Source organism: Homarus americanus, unplaced genomic scaffold, assembly GCF_018991925.1.
Source record: "Homarus americanus isolate GMGI-L3 unplaced genomic scaffold, GMGI_Hamer_2.0 scaffold24694, whole genome shotgun sequence".
Taxonomy (NCBI): Eukaryota; Metazoa; Arthropoda; class Malacostraca; order Decapoda; family Nephropidae; genus Homarus; species Homarus americanus.
In genome coordinates, this window is record NW_024732780.1 from 6,203,898 (window position 1) to 6,227,526 (window position 23,629).

Sequence of the window (23,629 nt, forward strand, 5' to 3'; positions counted from 1 at the left end):
TATATATATATATAGAGAGAGAGAGAGAGAGAGAGTAGTTCTTAGAATTATATGGCATCAATTAAAGCACCTTATTTACTTGACCCTTCCTGTTTGAGTGAATAAAACCTCATACTGAGGAATTATGAATTCCAGACTGCCCTTATAAGATAGAAGACTTAATGTGACGTCATCAAACTTCATGTCCACAATATTGCAGGAAATCGTACGCGTGTAGCAGGAGGCGGGGAATGTGATCAGACGTGCGTAAACTAACAGTGGTGGCCTTATTAATGTAATTGTTGGGTAAGGTGGCCGAGATGGGCTAAACAAGGGGCTGTGTGTTCGTCTGCCAGTCGCTATATGAGGGTAGAGATTAGGAGAGTTAACAGGAAACACTCGTCGGCTCACGTGAAGATAAGTCTTCAACACGCTTATTTTACCTGATAATTACACTCCCTAACGCCGCCTACGTGAGGGTCGGTTAGGTTATGCTAGGTTAGGCCCGGGACAGAGAAGGTATACAATTCACATAAATTGTGAATGTACATAATGTACACAGACGTGCAGATACACTGTAGTGCAGCCATGCAGGTATATAATGCACATACACAGTGCAGATATACAAACTATGAAAAATCCCCCAAGCATTGTGTGTGTGTGTTTGCACACAGGGTGGTGTAATGCATCTTATGTGGCAGTATTATGTTAGAGCTAAGGTACAGGCACTGCTTACTTCCTCTCATGTTCAGCTACCACCGCTGGCCAGCCCTCGTGGCGAACAGGGAAGCAACCTTGCGTAAGGTTTGCCCTGCCAATACACAGCCTCTTCACCATCAAGACTTCTGCTGTGCCTCCTCGTGGCAACACACGGTAACTGGATGCCTCACGGCCCCAGGCTAGACAAGCAGGGGATCTCGGAGCAGCAGTGGGCCCCAGAGACGGCGCATAGGTCTACCGGCATGTAGACACGCCCTGGCTCTTACCAACCACTGCCCAACTGCCTTGCGGATTAACCTTGGATCTGCGGTGGAGCCCCGTATCAGGCAGACATGCTTACAGAGCTCCAGTAAGACCTCAACAGCAGAATAGGCGGAAGAGGTGACCAACACAGGAACCCAACGACTACACCAGCGGATGAAGGCAATGAAAGATGGACAGGCTACTCAGGCGAAACCCAACAAACTGAGCTTGTTGCAGATACCTGTACCACTGAATCAGGAAAAGGGAGAGCCAAAATGTGTGGTCTGTGCGACTGAGCAGCTATTTCCAGGAGCCACTGCTCATCCCACATGGGGAGGGGGCTAGAAATGGTGCCCTAAACATAGCCTGCCTAAAAAAAGAACCAGACTGGGCAACCGCACCTAGTAAGGTCGCCCTAATGCGGTCGAAAACTATCACAATCACAGATCAAAGCCAAAACAAACTATGCAACCTCTTACGGTCGCTGCATGGAGTGTTACGACCCTTCTGGATACCGGTAACTTTGAGTGTCCTGAAAGAAAAACCACTCTTGTGGCAAGAGGGCTGTATAACATCGACAAAGCAGCCATTAGTGAGTACTGGCTCATAGAACGGGGGTCCGGCTTTACTGTATCTTTTTCTGGAAGGGTAAGCCTGCTGCGGAGAAACCACACTTATATAATTGGCTTTGCCATTTGCCAATCCATCCTCCATAGGCTAACTATAATGCCTGTTGGGAACCATAGGGGGAAATAGAGTGGACAAGTGTAGTCGCAAAGGCCTACTCCTCAGAGTTGAAAGTAACTAAGTACTTGAGTACTGTACTCAGTAACATTTTTGAGCATTTACTTTTTAAAAAGTACTCAAAAATTTTCCAGTACTTTTGTTTTTAAATATGTGGTTTTTTATTACCTTTGCTCCAATACAATTGAAAAAAAAAATTAGTCATTTACATGCTCCAAAAAAAAAATTAAATATCCAATCACAGAACACACGACAAAATTGGAAGCAAACCAATCACAAACATTTAGTTTACATCTGGACCAATCACATGCATACTTTCATACCGTTTCATCTATGTACCCAAAGCAACAAACACGGAAGTTTCAAAACAGCCCTCAACACCGATGAAGCAATAACACTCCACAACAAAAACACCAACGAGATCGACATTGCCTTAGAAACCTGGTATACAAAAATCACAATAGCCATGAAAACAACATCCCCAAAACAACATATCGCACACTACCATATGTACAACTAACACACGAAGAAAAAATCATCCAAACCAGGTTCACCAACCTGCATGAATTTATAAAAACACACTGCTGGAGCCCACACATCACTGTATTGTATAGAAATCTCAAAGACGAATTATTAGAAAGATGCAAAATAAATTACAATGAGAAATGGAACCAACTAATAACCAACACCCAAGCAGACTATAAAGATCCAAAAGCTTTCTGGACTAAAATAAAAAATCTCATGGGAACCAACTCAGAGGAGAGCAGCTACCTTATAGACAACAGTGGCAAGAAGATAACAGAACCTAAACTCAAGGAACCAATATTCAGAACATTCTGGAGCAGCATCTACCAAATCACGGATGAGGACAACCTAAACTTCTGCAGAGAAACAGAACACTTGGTGGAAACACACTTGAACCAAAACACAGACAAATGGCAACAATCCAGGACAATCAACCTCAACACGTTAGATAATAACGATCCACTAATTGATCCATTAACTACACATCACATCACAAACACAATTGCCACCTTCAAGAATAAATCGCCCGGAATAAGTCAAATAAACAAAACTGTGCTGCAAAACATACCACCACCAATGATCAAACAGTTTGCAGACATCTTCAATGCTTCAATAGCAAGCGGATTATTCCCATCCAAATTTAAAAAGGCAAAAATAAGACTCTTTCCAAAAAAAGGACAGAACCCAACACAGGCAGAAAACTACAGACCCATTTCACTCCTCGAAACACCTGGCAAAATCCTTGAAAAAATAATAAACCAGAGACTAAGAAACCACCTAGAGTGTGAAGATAAATACAACCATAGACAACACGGCCTTAGGAAAAACCGAGGCACCAACACCTCAATAGCCTTAATATATGAATCCGTCGCAAATGCAGCCAACAACAGAAACCAATACATCATAGTACTCAGAGATGTCAGCAAAGCCTTCGACAAAGTTTGGCACGAAGGACTCGAATATAAGATCATCTAACATAACATGCCACTTCATTGACAACAGACAATCCAAACTCACCATCGACTACTACATAAGACAAAACTTCACCCTCTACAGTGGAGTACCCCAAGGCAGCAACATATCACCAACACTATACACCATATATACAGCGGACATGCCCAGCCCAAGAAACTCAAGAGTACATAGCATATGCAGACGACGTAACCCAAATCATACACTACCCAGGGAAATCCAAAAAACGATGGCAATCAGAACAAGCAGAGAAATAGAAACCATAAACAAATATGAAAAGAAATGGAAAATTAAAAACACACAAAAACTGACGATTCACATAACTAAAACCAGACCTTACCCAATCATGGTCAACAATCAAAATATACCATGAGCACTAAATGGGAAAATCCTCGGCCTCAAAATTACAAGGAACTGCATACCACAGAAAGAATTGCAAAAGCCAAGACCCAACTAACTAAACTCATTAGATTCCGCAAATTAAACACCAACACACAACTACACCTTTACAAAGCACTAGTCACACCACACCTGGAATATCCCCCAATTCCAGGGAGTTTAAAACTAAACGAGGTAAGGGGAGGACTCAGAACACGACTAACTTAAATGTATACTATGCGAACAGTAGAGGTATGAGAAACAAAATGGATGATATTAGGGCCTTGGTATGTACCGAAAAAATCGATATAATAGCATTCACTGAAACATGGATCAACCTAGACACACGTGAGTTACCAGTCGAATACCAAATTGCGGGTTACAAACTGTTCCATACCGATAGGCAGACCAAGAAAGGAGGCGGAGTAGCAATCTATGTTAGGGATAATCTGAAGTGTGAAATAAATAAGGAAATAAAAACTGAGCGGAATACAGAAACAATTTGGATAGAATTAATCGACGGTAGAGAAAAATTAATCACAGGAGTAATAATAGACCTCCCAATCTTGATAGAGTCAAAGAGCGACTTATCTGGGATGAAATGCGCAGGGCTTCCATACACAACAAAGTCTGTATAGTAGGCGACTTTAACCTTGGCCAAATAGATTGGACTGACCTTACAGGTAACTCAGAATCAGAGGATTTTCTCGAGACTATCCAGGACTGTTTTCTAAGTCAACATATAACTGAACCCACACGGGGTAATAATATACTCGATTTAGTTCTGTCAAACAGAGAAAACCTCATTAGCAGGGTCGAGGTAGGGAACGAATTTGCAAACAGAGATCACAAAGAAATTAGATTCCAGTTAGACTTTCAGGGCAGACGTAAGGAAAATTCCACTAAAGTACCAGATTTCAGAAGGGCGAACTTTGACAGTTTAAAGAGGCAGCTGAGAGAGGGGGTGTCGCGCTTGGCCGTGAACCTGTCAGATGACACCGACCTGATAACGAGATCTGAGATTGCCGAGTTCCACGACAATTTAAATAGTGAGTTACTTAATGCACAAAGGCAGAACATACCATACAAAAAACTCAGATCAGACAACAATGACCCTAAATGGATTAATAATTATTTAAGGAACATCATTGGCCAAAGGAAGGCTATAGGTAGAAGGATAAATCGTGGCGAAATTCACCTCCGGGACTATTATAGGGTATTGGCGAGTAGGGTTAAAACCGAGATAAGGAAAGCAAAGAGGAATAATGAGGTAAGGATAGCAAGGGAGGCGAAGACAAACCCCAAAGGATTCTACCAAATGTATCAAACTAAAACACAAGAAAAGATTGGACCAATACGGTCAGACTCGGCGAGCTCACTGATAACGACGGAGAAATGAGCAATAATTTGAATAAATATTTTTCAACAGTTTTCACCACCGAAAATTTAAACATGATACCCGAGGCACCGACTCTATTCAGAGATAGTGAAGAAAACAAATTAAGTGAGATAGTAGTGACTAGTAACGATGTTAGTAAACAAATAGACAAACTAAAGCCTAATAAGTCACCTGGTCCCAATGAGATATTTGCCAGAGTATTAAAGGAATGTAAGGAAGAGCTTAGTATGCCCTTAGCAAAGTTGTTTAACATGTCCTTAAAAACAGGTGTAGTACCAGAATCCTGGAGGATAGCGAATGTAATACCGATTTTCAAGAAGGGGGATAGATCACTATCCTCTAACTACCGCCCAATCAGTCTAACATCAATAGTAGGCAAATTACTGGAAGCAATCATTTCAAACTCTATTCGAAATCACCTGGAGAAGCACCTATTGATCAATGATTCCCAGCATGGCTTCACAAGCAGACGTTCTTGCCTAACTAATCTATTAACATTCTTTTCATCAGTTTTCGAATCGGTGGACGAGGGGCACAATTATGATGTGGTATATCTCGACTTTAGCAAAGCCTTCGACAGAGTCCCCCATGAAAGACTAATTAGAAAGGTAGAAGCACATGGCATCAAAGGTGACATCCTTAAATGGATTAGGGCGTGGTTACAGGACAGGAAACAGCGAGTGAGCATTAACGGCACTATGTCCCATTGGAGCAACGTCACAAGTGGAGTTCCCCAAGGCTCAGTACTTGGACCATTATTGTTTATTATATACATAAACGACATAGATATCGGCATAGACAGCAACATAAGTAAATTTGCTGATGACACTAAAATAGGACGTGTTATTAAATCTGACGAGGACTCGGCAAAACTACAGGAAGATCTAAACAAATTTTTCGAATGGTCTGAAAAATGGCAGATGAAATTCAACGTCGACAAATGTAAAGTACTCAGTATAGGAGATGTAAACAGGGAAACCAGATACCAGATGAACAACGATGCCATAGAGAAATCCGACTGCGAGAGAGATTTAGGAGTAATGATAAGTAGGAACCTTAAACCAAGTAAACAATGTGTTTTTGCTCGTAACAAGGCTAATAAAGTACTTGGGTTCATACAAAGGAGTGTTAGTTACAAGACTAGCGAGGTCATCCTAAAACTGTATCTTGCTCTTGTGAGACCACACCTGGACTACGCAGTTCAGTTCTGGTCACCGTACTACAGAATGGATATAGAATTCTTGGAAAGAATTCAGAGGAGAATGACAAGACTAATCCCGGGCATCAGGAACCTTGAATATAGAGACAGGCTAAAGCATCTTAATTTGCACTCCCTCGAGAGACGTAGAGGGAGGGGCGACCTGATAGAGGTGTATAAGTGGAAGGCAGGGCTAAACAAAGGGGACATTACTAAGGTACTCAAACTATCCAACCAGGAGCGAACTCGTAACAATGGTTTTAAATTAGATAAATTTAGATTTAGGCGTGAAATAGGTAAACACTGGTTTGGAAACAGAGTAGTGGATGAATGGAACAAGTTACCAAATTTCATCATTAACTCGAATACGCTGAATAGCTTCAAACATAGGTTGGATGCTTATATGAGCAATAGGGGTTGGGTGTAAACGGGACTGCCCAGTATGGGCCAATAGGCCCGCTGCAGTTTCCTCCATTTTTATGTTCTTATGTTCTTAACACTATAACAAAATCAAATAAACTCAAAACACAAGCAGTTCAAAACATAGCTCTCAGAAGAGCAGCAAAACTCAGACCACCATATACAAAAAATTCCAGAGCTACACACAGAATATAACCTAACCACAATCAACATCAGAACACATAATCAAGCATTAGCAATATGGGAAAAACTACAAGAACTAGAAGACCCCATATTCCAACAATTAATGCAAGACGACAATACCAGAACACACAACTGGAGGCCATAGAGCATAACATTTGACAACACAGAACCAGAACCAATATATACAAAATGAAAACCAAGAGACACAAAGGACATGGCGGGCCCCCCTCCCCCCCTCCACAAACACCATAAACTACCTAGCTTAGATTAGCTTGGCTTCCCTTCCCTTGCTGTAGTGGACATGAAATGCTGACATGGCAGACTTAACCCCGCCCGTGCAAGGTGGACAGCCCACCTGCTATCAATCTCCCTCTTTATTTCCCACTTCCTAACCTTTACCTTCCTCCTACACCGTCTTCCACCTTCCTCAGCTAGTGGCTCTCTTCTCTCCATCCCATCATCATCATCATCAGTTTAAGCTCCCAAGCCGTCCTTTCCCGGGTCGCCATTTCCTTCTCCAGTGCTAGGGAGGAAACATTCATCCACGACTCCTCAACTGAAGGAGCTTGATAGCCAACACGTACTTGGAGAATTGCTTTGTTGAGGAACTTGTACAGGTGACGGCAAGATTCAGAATGACTACTGTATATTATTTAACAAACAAATCAATATATATATATATATATATATATATATATATATATATATATATATATATATATATATATATATATATATATATATATATATATATATATATATGTGTGTGTGTGTGCTGATAACCACAAGGAAACAAGAAAACACATCTTTAGGGGTGAGTACAGACTACAGTAAAGAGTAATACTTGACAAGTCTAATATATACAGTAAAGTAATGGTATGTACAGACTGGATAATTTTGTGATTACGAAGATTTGTAACCAGGTGAGAAGGTTGGGTCATCTTACCCCATGACCTGACTACGGACAGCTGCTGTGCTTAGAGATGACATGGTCATTTTTTTTGTTATGAAGATTAGCAAGGGTCACTGCCTTATGACCGGATTATTGTGGACAGTCCTGCTGTTCCCTGATCTCACTCTCCTCTAATGTATATATTAGCCTTGTCAAGTATTACTCCTTAGTCTGTACTCACCCCTGAAGATGTGAATTACACGAAAGCGCTTGGGAACTTCGTGTTTTCTTGTTTCCTTGTGGTTATCACCATATACATGTACTTGGATCACGCGCACCTACAGTGATTTACTTGCGCATATATATATATATATATATATATATATATATATATATATATATATATATATATATATATATATATATATATATATAAAGTAAAATAAACTACTTATGCAACCTCTTTATGAAAATGACAAGTTGCGAAAAAAACAAACTAATTATAGTATTTTTGTAATGAGATACGGACGCCCATTTCTGGGGAAGAAGGGCGCGAATTTCAAATAATGCAAACATTGTGTCTGTGACAAGGAACGATTATGACGTAGTGTGTGTGTGTTTAGGGGATGACTATATACAGTATATATATATGTATATATATATATAATATATATATATATATATATATAAATATATATATATATATTTATTTATTTATTTATTTATTTATTATTATTTTTAATATGCTCTCTGTCCTTTAAAAATACATATTTATTGTAACAGTATATGTACTTTTATATACATATATTGTATTCTATGTACATATAAACATACTCATCCACCAACGCCTATATCCCGATAATAATATACACAGTACGAGTGTGTGTATTACAGGACTGTGTTGATCTTTATATGGCAGCACCGCTACCGACCAGCTGATCACCCTACTCCGACCCTGCAGTGTGGACGTGAGGTGCTGGGCGTCGGTGTACGGGTTGAGTTGTGTGAGTGTATGTGCGGGCGCGTGTGTGGGAGAGGTCACGTCCGCCCACGCACGCCCACGTCTGGCCTCTCACGCCCGCGACAGCCACTCAGGGGCGGCGCCAGGGGGTCTAGTGGGCGGAGACAAGGGCTCAGTCAAGTGGGGAGGAGTGTGTGATGCTTGTTATAATATTGTGTGTGTGTGTGTGTGTGTTTACGTCAGTTTTCCACTGTTTACTTTAAAATACAACAAAACATGTTTAAATTCCACACACCCATAACACGCATACAGAGAGAGAGAGAGAGAGAGAGAGAGAGAGAGAGAGAGAGAGAGAGAGATAGAGGGAGAGAGAGAGTTTGTTTAGTATTCCGTAAAACAACATTATCATTAAAATTATTTATTACATTATACGTAAATCTGTAATATGAGCTAATCTATCTATCTATCTATCCAACAGGTTCTGGTTGCGAATCATTTTATGACCTTCTTCAACTCAAGCCTTGACCCAAGTTACCCACTCCTGGTCATCACCCATGGGTCAGTATAATAGCCATGGGTCAGTATCTTAGCCATGGATCAGTATCTTAGCCATGGGTCAGTATCTTAGCCATGGATCAGTATCTTAGCCATGGGTCAGTATCTTAGCCATGGTCAGTATCTTAGCCATGGGTCAGTATCTTAGCCATGGGTCAGTATCTTAGCCATGGGTCAGTATCTCAGCCATGGGTCAGTATCTTAGCCATGGGTCAGTACCTTAGCCATGGGTCAGTATCTTAACCATGGGTCAGTATCTTAGTCATGGATGAGTAGTATCGTTGTTACAAGAAAGTTTCAGCTCATTTCGACGCCATCTTTGATTCCTGGGATTGTATTAACTCAGGTCTCGTAAGTTAAGTGAGTGAGTTCTTGTGACGCCTCCCACCAAGTAGAGGGGGGGAAATATACTGTACCCTAGGAGTCTCTAAGAACAGTGATCATCTCTCTGTATTTCACTAACCCGGGATCTCTTTGTGTCGCTTTATCGGGGTTATAAGTCTCACTCTACTGAGATATAAACAATTGAGCGTCGGAATGTGGAGGAGGTGGTGGTGGTGTTGAAGTAGGTTTTGGTGTTGGTGGTGGAGGAGCTAGTGATGATGTGCCACGGGGTATGTGGTGGTGGTGGTGGTGGTGTGCAGCAGGGTGCGTGGTGGTGGTGATGGTGGTGGGGTGCAGCAGGGTGTGTGGTGGTGGTGATGGTGGTGGGGTGCAGCAGGGTTGTGTGGTGGTGGTGATGGTGGTGGTGGTGATGGTGGTGGGGTGCAGCAGGGGTGTGTGGTGGTGGTGGTGGTGTGTGCAGCAGGTGTGTGGTGGTGGTGGTGGGGTGCAGCAGGGGTGTGTGGTGGTGGTGGGGTTTGTGGGGTGTGTGGTGTGGTGGTGGTGGTGGTGGTGGGGTGCAGCAAGGTGTAGTGGTGATGGTGGTGGGGGTGCAGCAGGGGTGTGGTGGTGGTGATGGTGGTGGGGTGCAGCAGGGTGTGTGGTGGTGGTGATGGTGGTGGTGGTGATGGTGGTGGGGTGCAGCAGGGTGTGTGGTGGTGGTGATGGTGGTGGGGTGCAGCAGGGGTGTGTGGTGGTGGTGGGGTGCAGCAGGGGGTGTGTGGTGGTGGTGGGGTGCAGCAGGGGTGTGTGGTGGTGGTGGGGTGCAGCAGGGTGTGTGGTGGTGGTGATGGTGGTGGGGTGCAGCAGGGGTGTGTGGTGGTGGTGGTGGGGTGCAGCAGGGGTGTGTGGTGGTGGTGATGGTGGTGGGGTGCAGCAGGGTGTGTGTTGGTGGTGATGGTGGTGGGGTGCAGCAGGGGTGTGTGGGGGTGGTGGTGGGGTGCAGCAGGGGTGTGTGGTGGTGATGGTGCAGCAGGGTGTGTGGTGGTGGTGGGGTGCAGCAGGGTGTATGGTGGTGGTGGGGTGCAGTAGGGTGTGTGGTGGTGATGGGGTGCAGCAGGGGAGTGCGGTGGTGGGGTGCAGCAGGGCGTGTGGTGGTGGTGGTGGTGAGGTGCAGCAGGGCGTGTGGTGGTGGTGGTGGTGGGGTGCAGCAAGGCGTGTGGTGGTGGTGGTGGTGGGGTGCAACAAGGCGTGTGGTTGGGTGTCTCACTGTTACACAAGTTAGCTCACGGGCCAAGCATGTCTGCCTCTGACTCAAGTGGGCGTCTGCCGTGTTACCTCCTGGGCCAGTCACTAAGCGGGCACATTGTCTGTTTTTACTGTGATTACAATCTGCCTCAATATGTTACTTTGATTATAATCTTCCCCAATACATTACTGTGATTATTATAACCCTTGATATGTTGATATTATAACCTATAACATAAGGAGAAATTAGCTGGTTTTCACTAATTATTATAGATAAGATCACTTTCTCTTTGACCTTAGCTAAGAGGGTGATGACCTGATAGACGAAGGACGCTATTAGGTTTGGGGTTGTTAGGTCAAAGGTTAAATGTCAGGGGTAGTGTTCAAGGGACAGCTGGTATTGGGGGTAGTTGTTCAAGGGACAGCTGGTATTAGAGGTAGTTATCAAGGAACAGCTGGCATCAGGGGTAGTGCTCAAGGGACAGTTGATATTGGGGGTAGCGTTGAAGGGACAGCTGGTATTAGGGGTAGTTCTCAAGGGACAGCTGGTATTAGCGGTAGTTGTTCAAGGGACAGCTGGTATTAGGGGTAGTTTTCAAGGGACAGCTGAAATTAGCGGTAGTGTTCAAGGGACCGCTGGTATTAGGGGTAGTTCTCAAGGGACAGCTGGCATCAGGGGTAGTGCTCAAGGGACAGTTGATATTGGGGGTAGCGTTGAAGGGACAGCTGGTATTAGGGGTAGTTCTCAAGGGACAGCTGGTATTAGAGGTAATGTTCAAGGGACAGCTGATATCAGGGGTAGTGCTCAAGGGACAGCTGATATTAGAGGTAGTGTTCAAGGGACATCTGGTATTAGGATAGTGTTCTGGTATTAGGGGTAGTTCTCAAGGGACAGCTGGTATTAGAGGTAATGTTCAAGGGACAGCTGATAGTAGTGCTCAAGGACAGCTGATATCAGGGGTAGTGCTCAAGGGACAGCTGGTACTACTGGTAGTGTTCAAGGGACAGCTGGTATTAGGGGTAGTTCTCAAGGGACAGCTGGTATTAGAGGTAATGTTCAAGGGACAGCTGATATCAGGGGTAGTGCTCAAGGGACAGCTGATATTAGCGGTAGTGCTCAAGGGACAGCTGAAATTAGCGGTAGTGTTCAAGGGACCGCTGGTATTAGGGGTAGTGCTCAATGGACAGCTGATATCAGGGGTAGTGCTCAAGGGACAGCTGGTACTACTGGTAGTGTTCAAGGGACAGCTGGTATTAGGGGTAGTTCTCAAGGGACAGCTGGTATTAGAGGTAATGTTCAAGGGACAGCTGGTATTAGCGGTAGTGTTCAAGGGACAGCTGGTATTAACGGTAGTGTTCAAGGGACAGCTGGTATTGGAGACGTTATTATTATTATTATTATTATTATTATTATTATTATTATTATTATTATTATTATTATTATTATTATTTTTATTATTATTATTATTATTATTATTATTTTATTATTATTATTATTATTATTATTATTATTATTATTATTATTATTATTATTATTATTATCATTATTAAACTCCATGTTATACACTCTCAATTGTCCCCAAAGGTACTTAGAGTCGGTGGATTTGGTTTGGATGCAACGGATGATGACGTCTTTGCTGAAGACGTCAGAGAGGGTAGGAGTGGTAACAGTTGATTGGTCTACGGCCGCCCTCCCGCCATACGCCCAGGCTGTTGCAAATATTCGATTGGTCGGCGCTATGACAGGCCACCTCCTGCAAATGCTGATCGTAAGCAAAATATCTCTCTCTCTCTCTAGTCCCACTCATAGCCCTGAATCTCTTACTCTCAATGGTAGCCTAAATACCCCTCTTACAGTACCCAAAATAGTTCTCTTATGGTAGCCTAGATACCCCTCCTATGGTAGCCTAAATAGTCGTCTTATGGTAGCGTAAGTAGTTATATTACAGAACTACCCTAGATAGCCCTCATATGGTAGCCTAATTAGTGTCTATGGTACCATAAGTTTAAGTAGTCCTCCTAAATTAATCAGAGTACCTCCTAGATCTGACATCTTTCTGGGGACCCAGTTTTTTATTTCATTCACCCATCCCTGTTCCTCACCCAACCCTGTTCCTCACCCATCCCTGTTCCTCACCCATCCCTGTTCCTCACCCATCCCTGTTCCTCATCCATCTCTGTTCCTCACCCATCCCTGTTCCTCACCCATCCCTGTTCCTCACCCATCCCTGTTCCTCACCCATCCCTGTTCCTCACCCATCCCTGTTCCTCACCCATCCCTGTTCCTGTACGTTCCCCTGGTCCTCCTAACGTTAACTTTGCTCAATAATATTTCTTCGTTTATCTTCTTCTCCCCAATTGTTTGACCAAAGTTCACACTTTTCTTATTCTATTAATTTTTTTTATTTTCTTGAAGTTTTTGTTAATCTTAGTACTTTGTTACTGACTGAAAACTTTGCCTGAATTTTATTGACTGTTGTCTTGGGAGTCGGATTATTAAAGAACTTTATGTAGAAGGCAAATCTTTCAACCAACGCCGGTTAACAAGTTTTTGCTAACCTTAGTATTTCTTCATTTGTTTTGTTTTCGGTGTAACTTACTCTTAACATACGCCTATGACACTACATTTCAAAGGTCTCTAACCTCTTTCAGGTGTCTTCTGGGAGTGTCCACGCCTCTGACCCATACTACAATCCTTACCACCCACTAACCCCCCTGGAAATAACATTACTGTACTTTCATCTTTATAGCATTAACTATTAACCCATAACCTTCACCTGTTTCCACTAATCTGTTAACCAGTTTTTGTAATGCCTCTTCACCATCCGTGATAAGAGTAGTATCATCTGCATAGGATATAGATGATATTACTTTGCCATTAACTTGTGTTCCGGCCTTGTTACTTAGAGCGTCTCTCATATAGAATTCTGAATATCTTATGCAATGTTGAAGATAGAACACAGCTTTATATTAATCCTGTTTAATTTTGAATCAACTTTTAAATTGTAATATCTTTCTTTAGTGCCTAGTTTTCCCAAAACCTCTATTTAATTTTATGTATTTCACCTTATCATAAGCCTTATCAAAATCAACAAAGCAGATATACAAATTTCTTTGGGCTTCTAAAACCCTTTCACTCAAAAATTTCAAACCAAATACAGTCTCACTATTTCCTCTTCTCCTTCTAAATCTATTTCGAGCTTCAGATAACTCACTGTCTATTCTAAATTTTATTCTTCTTAAAATTATGTTTAGTAAGACTGTAGGTGGTAGGTACTAGGCCAGCTATCAAACAGGGAGATACTACCGCCTGGGAAGGTATTGTTTAACTCTAATGGTAGACCCTGCTGTCATGTGGCATCAGGAAAATTGTGACCAAGTCCTAGGTTGCAGGGTTTCAATTGTTTTTCTTACTTTGACAACACGAATGTAGATGTTTTTTAATTCATTGGGAAGGTTTCTTTTTAAATATATAGTTGCATATTTTAGTCAAACATTTGATCCCATTCTTGCCCATTTGTTTAATAAATTTTGCTGGAAGCTGATCATCTCCACAAGCTTTATCATTTTTCATTTTGATCACAGCTGCCTCAACTTTTGTTTCCAGAATTGGTTGTTAGATCTTTATTTCCTTTCATCTCTTACATCTACTTTATCCTTATCATTGTATAGTTCTTCTACTTACTCTGCCATCTCTCTTTTACTTTGTCCTCAGATAGGGAATTATTGTCTTTCCTCTTATTCGTCCCAACCCATTTATTCTTTTTTTTCTGATTCAATGAACTTCTCTGTGTATTTTGCCTTCTTTAAATTTCCATAAATCTTTTCTAAAACTTTATCCTCGTTCTCAATTATTGTTGCATAAACCTAACAAACTCTATCTGACACTTTTGGTTTACAAGTAGACCAACACCTCTCACATATTTTTCACCACCTTAATATATGAAGTACAAATCTTCACCACTTCTGCGATATGAACTTGTCCGTCTGTACTTAATCCCAGAGTTTCCCACTCCAACCATTTCCCTACAATTCCTATTTTGATTTTGCGTTTGTTCATTCGTAAGCATAAATAACATAATAGTATATGGTAGTCTCAAAAAATCCCTATGGGAGCCTGAATACGCCTATGGTATCTGCATATTCGTAGTGGTAGCCTAAATAGTCCTCCAATAGTAGCCTAAACACTCCTCCTATTGTAGCCTAAGTAGCCCTTATGGTAGCCTCAGTACTCACTATTATAGTCTATATTACCCCTATCATAACGAAAATGGTCCCTACGGTAGCCCCTGAATAGTCCTTCTCCACAATAGCATATATAAAAATTTTAATCACCCTCAGGAGTACTATGGCGTAGACTCGGGCTCCATACACCTAATTGGTCATAGCCTGGGGTCACACCTCATGGGCTACACTGGTCAATATCTCCTCACTAATGGTGGTCACAAGGTCAGTATTGTAGCGATTGAGCTTTTTGCGGTTAAGTTTAAAGTTGTCAAGGCTTACTAGGTTAAGCTTTAAAGGGTTCAAAGTAAAGGTGTCAAGTTTTACTGGGTTCAGGTTAAGAGGTAGAGCTTTCGGGCATCACGTTCTACTGAGTCAAGCTTAAGGAGGTAAAATTTAACAAGATAAAGTTCAAGGGAGTAAAAGTTTAAAAAAATCAAACTTTTGGGGGATCAAGCTCTCCAGGATAAAGCTTGAAGGCGTCAAGCTTTTAAGAGTGTGAAACTTTATGGGGGTCAAGCTTAGAGGGATCAAACAGAAGGGGGTCAAGCTGTGCAGGTTCTTGCTTAAAGGAGGTGAATCAAACTAATAAAAGTAACTTTATACAACGTGCTCATACCCCCCCTCCCCCCTCCCCTCTACTTCCCCTTCAGGTAGGTCGTATCACGGGCCTCGACCCAGCAGGTCCATACTTCACCAATACCCTGCCAGAGGTCCGCCTTGACCCCTCTGATGCAGTGTTCGTTGATGTCATACACACTGATATACCCGCCTGGGAGTGGGAGATTAGCAGTGAGTATAGTCCTGTGTGAGAGAGAGAGAGAGAGAGAGAGAGAGAGAGAGAGAGAGAGAGAATTATTTAAAGAAAGCGAGAGAGAGAGAAAAATAGAGAGAAAGAGAGGGTTAGGACAAAAAAAAATAGAGAAAGAATTAGATTAGAGAGAGATAGAGAGAGAAAGAGAGTTAGAGAAACAGACAGACGGACAGAAATACATGAGCTCATCAATCCCCCCTTATAAACAGAATTGGGTTACCCTGACGCTGTGGGCCACGTTGACTACTACCCAAACGGCGGGACGCAACAGGCGGGATGCCACGGCTCAGCTCACCTCCACATAGAAAACGAGAAGAACGTAGTCGGGGGCGTCCTCTCCTACATCGGCTGCAACCACCGGAGGTCACACGACTATTTTACTGAGTCTGTTATATCTACGTGAGTATTGATTGATAAAGATAGATACAGTAAAGAGACATATATACATACATACATACATGCATACATACATACATGCACATACATACATACACTACTACTACGACTACAATCAAGCAGCTATGATACAATGATATGAGTTATTAAAGATGCCACCTCTGCTGGTGAGCTCTTACTGGGGTGACTTGAGAGGCCGATAAGGGAACAGTAAGGTCGTCCACAGATGTAACACGTGCGGAGGGCTACATCTAGTGCGGGAGGGGCGGCGGCAGCATCTTTCCGGCACTGGCGCTTGTCTGCCTCGGTATACAGTCGGGCTAACTCGAAAGTAGTGACACCTGAAAAAGTGCCAAATTGACCCCCCTCACCTGGGAGACAATTACGCCACACCGTAACGTTTTGGAGTGATCGTCTCCCAGGTGAGGGGGTCGATTTGGGACTTTTTCATGTTGTCTTTAGACTGTCCTTATACCTTTTCCGTTGCCCACCAGCGTTACGTTTGCATTAGGTGACTTTAAAGTAGCTGCTTTGGCAGTCTACTGCCGTCCATGCGGGTAACATAGCCAGTCCAACATAGTTGTTCATGGACAATGGTAGCTTCGATGCTTCTACAGTTGGTGTCAGTGGGATTACTTGCATTTGTTCTCTGGTCATCCCAGCCCACTCGGAAACTCGGATGATGGAACGTAGACTACATTGGTGAAAGTTTTCAAGTACCTTGGGGTGTCTCCTGTATGTAACCCATGCCTTGCTGCCATATAGCAGGGTGGGGACGACCACTGCTCGATATACATGCAACTTTGTTGATAATTTCAGCTCCCTACAGCCGAAGACACAGGTACGAACTCTGCCAAAAGCTCGAGATGCACATCTTATCCGATGTTGAATCTCTTCATCGATGTCCGTGGTGGTGGAGAAGGTGGAAGCCAAGATACTGAAAAAGAGGGTAGTACCGTTAAGCTGGATGGATGGTGGAGGTGTGGCTGAACCAGGGAGAGGCTGAAGGAGAATCCGAGTTTTAAGTACATTTACCTCAAGGCCAAAGAGTACATATGCTTCTGCAACTGCGTAGGTGTTCAGGATCTCCTGTCTGTTGCGTTCAGTCTGAGCGACGAGGGTGAGGTCGTCTGCATACTGAAATTCAGTGATGGAAGTGACCGACACCTTTGCTCCTCCCTGGAGTCGTCTTATGTTGACAAGTTCCTTCACCCGGTACTGGATGTTCACCCCGCTGGCTAAATTAGCACTGACACTAGTAAAGAACGTAGCCAAGAAAATGGGAAAGAGAGTTGGTGCCAGTACACATTGCTGTTTTACCCCCGTTTGGATGGGGAAGAACTCAGACTGGGTGTCATTGTGCAGTACACACTGCTGTTCATACCACTGAGGAGTTACCTCAGAATAACGGTGAATTTTGGTGGGTAACCAACTAAAACGACTAAGGACTTCCCTGTTGGCCAAGTCGAAGGCCTTGGTAAGGCCGATGAAGGCTATTTACAAGTCACGACGTTCTTCTTTGCGCCTTTCCTGTATCTGGTGAGCAGCAAAGATCAAGTCAGTAGTACCACGTGATGGCCTAAAGCCACAGTGAGATTGTGGAAGAAAGTTTTTTGCTTCAGAAAGAAATTTATTGAGGAGGACTCGGGCGATAATCTTGCCAGCTAAGGACAGCAGCGAGATCCTGCAGTAGTTGCCACAGTATGACCGGTCTCCTTTGTTCTTATAAATATTGACGATGGAAGCGTTTTTAAGATCTTGGGAGATTTCCTCCTTCTCCCATATATTCTTCAGGAGAGAGTGTAAATGGCTTTATTATTTTTCATTTGTTTGATGGCAGTAGCTACCTCATCATGGGATGGAGGATAGCTAAGGTGGGTCAGCTCTGGGTGCTGAGGGACCTGCTGGGTAGTCAAGACATCCACATCGATGTTTCGGTAGTGCTCTTTCCAGCGCAGGCGGATGGCTTCTTCCTCTTTAATTATGGAGTTACTGTCGGAGGGGCAGAGGGGGCTCGCACCACGAGTAGTTGGGCCATTTATTGTTTTAGTGGAATTGAAAAATTCGTGTATCTTGTGTAGATCTGTAAAGTTTTGCATTTCACACGCTTTAATTTTCCACCATACGCCCTTTAGATCGTGAACTTTGCTCTGGGCCATCGCTTTCTTCTGGCAGAAGGTGTTACCGCCACAGTAAGATAAACTAGAAGAGAGAGAGGGTGAGAGGAGAGACAGAGTGTTGACAACAAACTTTGCTGAGGTGTTAAATGAGCGCATCGGCCACGCTGGTAGCAGCTGTGTGACTGTCTGAGGGACAGTCTATTGCCTTCTACTGTAGAGACAACAGCTACCAGGAGGATATTCTATTTATTCTCGTTGGTCAAACCCTAGATCCCAAAACGTGAGTGTGATTGTGAACTATTAAATCTTCTAAGAACTCTAAATAACTTTAATAAGTGTATTTATGTACTGAATATTGATCATATTATACAAACTGTGTCCAGATGTATCAGCAGTTGTAACATGTGAGTTATATTTAAGAGATAAATAGGTTATGTACTGTACATTGATCGTACTAATCATACTGTGTGTCCTGATATACCAGCGGTTGTTATATTGTTCCTTAACAGGTTGTGACCGAATTATACTCATCGCGTCAACGACAAGGGTCTTATTATCCAGCACAAACCAATATCGCTCCTATGAGCGTTAACAGTCAAAACGTGAGGTTATAGAACCAGCTGGGAGCAACTGAGGGTCGTGTCAGCGCAGCGAGTGAAAGGAAGAGGATCTTAATTCAGAAGGACTGGACGTCGTGTCAATATTGTTCGGACGATCGCGCATGAGTGTTAGTGTTCATTGTGGATAACCACACCAGCTACCACGAGAAATTGGTGTCAGAAAGACTGGTCTTGGTGCCAAAATTGTTCGGACAGGAACGCGGGAGAGTTAGTGATCAAAACGTACAGCCAGACTAGGTCGCCAAGTTTAAGTAGTAGCTGACACTGGTGTATGTAATAATAATAATAATAATAATAATAATTAACGGTTTATTGAAAGAGCTTGGCAGTCAGAAGGCTGAAAATATACAGTTACATATTTGGGGAATGGGTTACGAATTATAAATAATATACAAGTAACATAAGTGATACAAATAAGATATATAATAACTAGATGGGGAAAAGCTCAAACTACAGTTCATTTCAACATAGTGACAGTGCAAGAAGTAGTATTTACTGGGAGTGAATACACTGGTTTATTACAAGTTATTGATAATTTTTACAATGGTTGGGACTGGGCTGTTCTTATAGCAATCAGTTCGTGCACGTATGGGCTGGATGCGGTTGTGGTGTCGAACAGCAATTCTCGGGCTAGGGATCTCAGGTGGTAGTAGGAGCCGGTGTCGAGGATGGTGTAGAAGCTTCTTACCAAATTTGCAGATGAGGTCGTGGTGATGGTCACTGAGAGTCGAAAGGGTCAGTGTGTTGAGCGCTTCTTGATATGTGGAGTAGGAAGGGGAGAGAACAATCTTGCATGCCCTCTTTTGCATTTTTTCTAGGTGTTTACGTTGTGTGGCATTTAGGGAGGAAGACCAGGTGGGGGAGGCATAGGTGAGCTTGGGAAGTATGAATGTTGTGTAAACACTGAGGAGCTCGGGTGTAGGAACTCCGAGGGACTTGAGTCGGCGGAGGAGGTGGAGACGGAAACTGGAGGATTTGACAACTTCACTGACGTGTGGTTTCCAATTTAGTTTGTTGTCTATGGTGACGCCGAGGAGCTTCGTGGAATCTACAACCTGGAGTGTGTTGGGACCTAAAATAATGGAAGGGGGTGGGACAATGTCGGAGGAGAGGTTGATGTGCATAACCATGGTCTTGGTATGGTTGATGGTGACATGGTTGTTGGTGGCCCAGTTTTGAAGACTGTTCAATAAATCCTGAAGGGCGGTATGTGTGTGTAAATAAGAAATAACAACGAAGGTTGTGACAAGCTAAGTAGTGTTGTATAAGTAAGGGAGCCGCAGTAGTGTTTGTGACATCAGTTGTGTAACGAGTCCCTACATTGATTGTGGGTCTCTGTGGTCGTGTTAGTGTGACATCACTCGTGCGTATTGCGCGTAACGTGTTTGAGGGACGTTGCTCGTGTGTGACATCACTGTGGTCGTGTTAGTGTGACATCGCCGCTCGTGTGTGACATCACTGTGGTTGTGTAAGTGTGACATCACTCATGCGTATTGCACGTCACGTGTTTGAGGGACGTCGCTCGTGTGTGACATCACTCGTGCGTAATGCACGTCACGTGTTTGAGGGACGTCGCTTGTGTGTGACATCACTCGTGCGTATGGCACGCGTCAGTGTGACATCAACTCCAATTGTGTGATATCCACGATCGGGGGGCGCCATCATAAGTAGTAGCTGATACTAAGCGTCACTGCATACATTTAATGAGCAAGACAGATCACGCTCGCTGTTCTGGCAGTCATGGACGGGAAAGGGAATAAGTCAGAAGTGGAGAGCGTGTCCGGCGTGGAACAAGGAGACACTGTCGACGTAGAATCCGACGTCTCACCCACCCCGCCAAGGCAACGTGAGATAAACCTGTCTCCCGTAAACCTGTCTCCCGAGAAGAGAAAAGAACCACCAGTCGAAGGGATTGAAGGACAATTATGTGAGCAATACCAACAAATGCAGCAGATGTTCGCTCACATGACAGCGATGATGCTAAACGTCACCGAAGGTATGAATCGACTACAAAGCAAGGGCAGCACAGAAGATCGCGGAAAGGTGTTATCACCACCAGAGACAAGACCTTCTTCTGAAATTGAAACTGACAAAGAAACGTTATATACTCCAAGAGGACTCCCGGCGCTCACCTTAACCTCAGAGCCGGGAACATCTCACCAGGGGGGAGCGCGGAAGTACTTCCGAACATCAAGCTCGTTCACCGAAACCACTATCTTTGATAAAAGGTCAAAAGGACGATCCGCCGAGGTCCGAGGTTTGGGTGAGAGAACTGTTAGAGAATATGAGGTTCTCCCAAAGGCCGACGCCGAAGTTCAGCGGAGGAACTTGTAGTGAATACTGGGAGTTAAAGCGAGTCTTCCAGCGACACGTTGGGATGGCGCAGATACCTGATACTTTCAAATTAGAGACACTTCTCATTGCCTACGCCGGGCCCGCTAAGGAAGCTTTGCGGGGATGCCTGCAAATTCAAGATCCCAAAGCAGGGTACAAGGAAGCTTTGGACATATTAGAGAAACGTCACGGCAATAAGCACACTTATGTTTGCCAGCTTATAAAGAAGGCCCTGCGAGGTCCAACTGTGAGACTAAGTGATGCAAAGGGCCTCCAACAGTTTTCAGACGAACTGGGGAATTGCGTGAGGAACTTGAAGGTCTTGGGAGAACCACGTCAGATTGACACGTATGAATCAATAAGCACGTTAGCTGAGAGATTCAAGGGAAAGATAAGGGACGACTATGTGGATAAGGCGCATAAATACAAAAGGAAATTGGGGAATAGAGTGGATGTTGGAATTCACAATGGATATGGTCGACAAGGCAGAGGAGGCCCCAAAGGGACGAGGACAGGAAGAACCAAGCAGAATTTATGCAGACCCACGTCAATCCTCGTCGAGAAAGAAACTTGTGGGTCTGGTGACATCAGGAATAAAGACAACCAGAGAAATGGACGATGAACGCTGCTCGATATGCCGCGGAGATCACCTTCTTCAGATGTGCCGGACGTTCCTCAGCATGTCCACAGAAAAGCGAACTTCCCTCGTAAGGGAAGAACGCCGCTGCTTCGCCTGCCTGGGTCGTAATCACCGGATAACAGAGTGCAGCCAGAAGATGGTATGTGGAATAGATGGCTGCTCTGGAGTACACTCGAGGCTTCTGCACTTCACGGGAGTTCTGACGAACAGTGGCAAGGTACAACAGGGAGAAGATGAAAAAGGAGAACACCAGACAAGCTTCCAAAGGGTGAAGAGAGCAACCACAGGGGGCGCCTACCAAATAGACATATCACCTGACCACAAGCGACCTAGAATGAGTCAACTTAAGGCCTTTATGCCACCACCGGAATCGGCAACTAGTGGAGCTAAATCATGGAAGGTCGAAGCCGGTACAAGCACCATGGGGAAAAGAAATCCGCATAAATGGGTCAGGGAAACCATAACCAACAACGGAATTGATGATCGGCGTGAAGAACCCAACGATTGCGAGTTGTGACTACAAAGGTCCAGCAGAGTCGCACGTCCAATAGTGAAAGTCAGGGTGGAAGAAAAGAACCAAGAGGCGAAAGGAGCAGTGGTCACCGGAGCTCTCTTGGATTCAGGCAGCAACCGATCATATTGCACTCGTAGTCTAGCTAACTGGCTGCAGGCAGAGGGAAGGCCAGTTTCCCTTTCTATTGGCACGATCATGAAAGAAAGAAATAGCGTAAACACCGAAGAGATCAGTGTGAAAGTGGCTAGCGTAGGAGTGAGAAAGAGCCGATCCATCACTATCCCCAAGGCCATCGTTGTTGAGAATCTACAGTCTTCTCTGAAAGCGTGTAGGTCGCAGACACCCAAGACGTCACCATGTGGGTACACCTCCAAGGTACTGCGCTACGCCAAGCACCAAAAAGAGTGGATCTCCTGATAGGTCTAGACGTACCACAAGCACTAGCATCATTAGAAGTAAGGACCTGGAAGGACGGAGAGCCGTTTGCAACACGCACCCTTCTAGGTTGGACTATAAATGGACCGCTTGGAGTGGTGAGCCGTGATCAACCACTTTGTCAGAATGGCAACACTAAATTCGGAGACAAACCTGGACAAAAAAGTCAGGCACTTCTGGGAATGCGACTCCGCCTACAGTAACGATGATCCCGTCTCTGTCGAAGACAAGAGAGTCCTGATGCAGTGGTCAACGTCAATTACTCAAGTGGACGGACACTACCAACTTCCCATCCCGTTTCGCCATGAAGACCCGGGGCTCCCAGACAATAAGAAACTTACTGAGCAGCGATTGGCGGGATTGAGAAAACGCCTCCTGAAGAACCCAGGGCTCTCTCAGTGGTATAAGGAAGAGATGAGACTTCTAATCGACGAGGGACATGCTGAGCGAGTCCCACGTCAAGAACTCAGTGTTGCACCCGGGAAGACCTGGTATCTCCCACACCACCCTGTGTTGAATCCCAACAAGCCAGAAAAGGTAAGAATAGTGTTTGATTGTGCAGCCGAATATGAGTCGATGTCGTTGAACAGCCAGGTGATGCAAGGGCCAGACCTTAACAACAAATTGATGGGAGTCCTCATCAGATTCAGACAAGGAAAGGTGGCACTCATGGCTGATATCGAGGCAATGGTCCACCAAGTGCGAGTAGTACCCGAACATCAAAATGTCTTATGATTCTTATGGTGGACGGACGACCAGCTGTCAGGGGCCCCCACCACTTACCGAATGACAGT

General features: G+C 44.0%; 1 protein-coding gene across 1 annotated transcript in view; it reads left to right on the forward strand.

The window, feature by feature from the left end:
- The window catches only part of LOC121868999 (pancreatic lipase-related protein 2-like), a gene marked incomplete at its 3' end in the record, with an annotated part of 100,689 nt that overhangs the window by 34,305 nt on the left and 42,755 nt on the right, over window positions 1-23,629 (forward strand). The window contains 5 exon segments of the mRNA XM_042370060.1: window positions 9,093-9,172; window positions 12,324-12,507; window positions 15,080-15,187; window positions 15,616-15,754; window positions 15,986-16,175. Coding sequence (XP_042225994.1) covers window positions 9,093-9,172; window positions 12,324-12,507; window positions 15,080-15,187; window positions 15,616-15,754; window positions 15,986-16,175 — 701 coding nt within the window.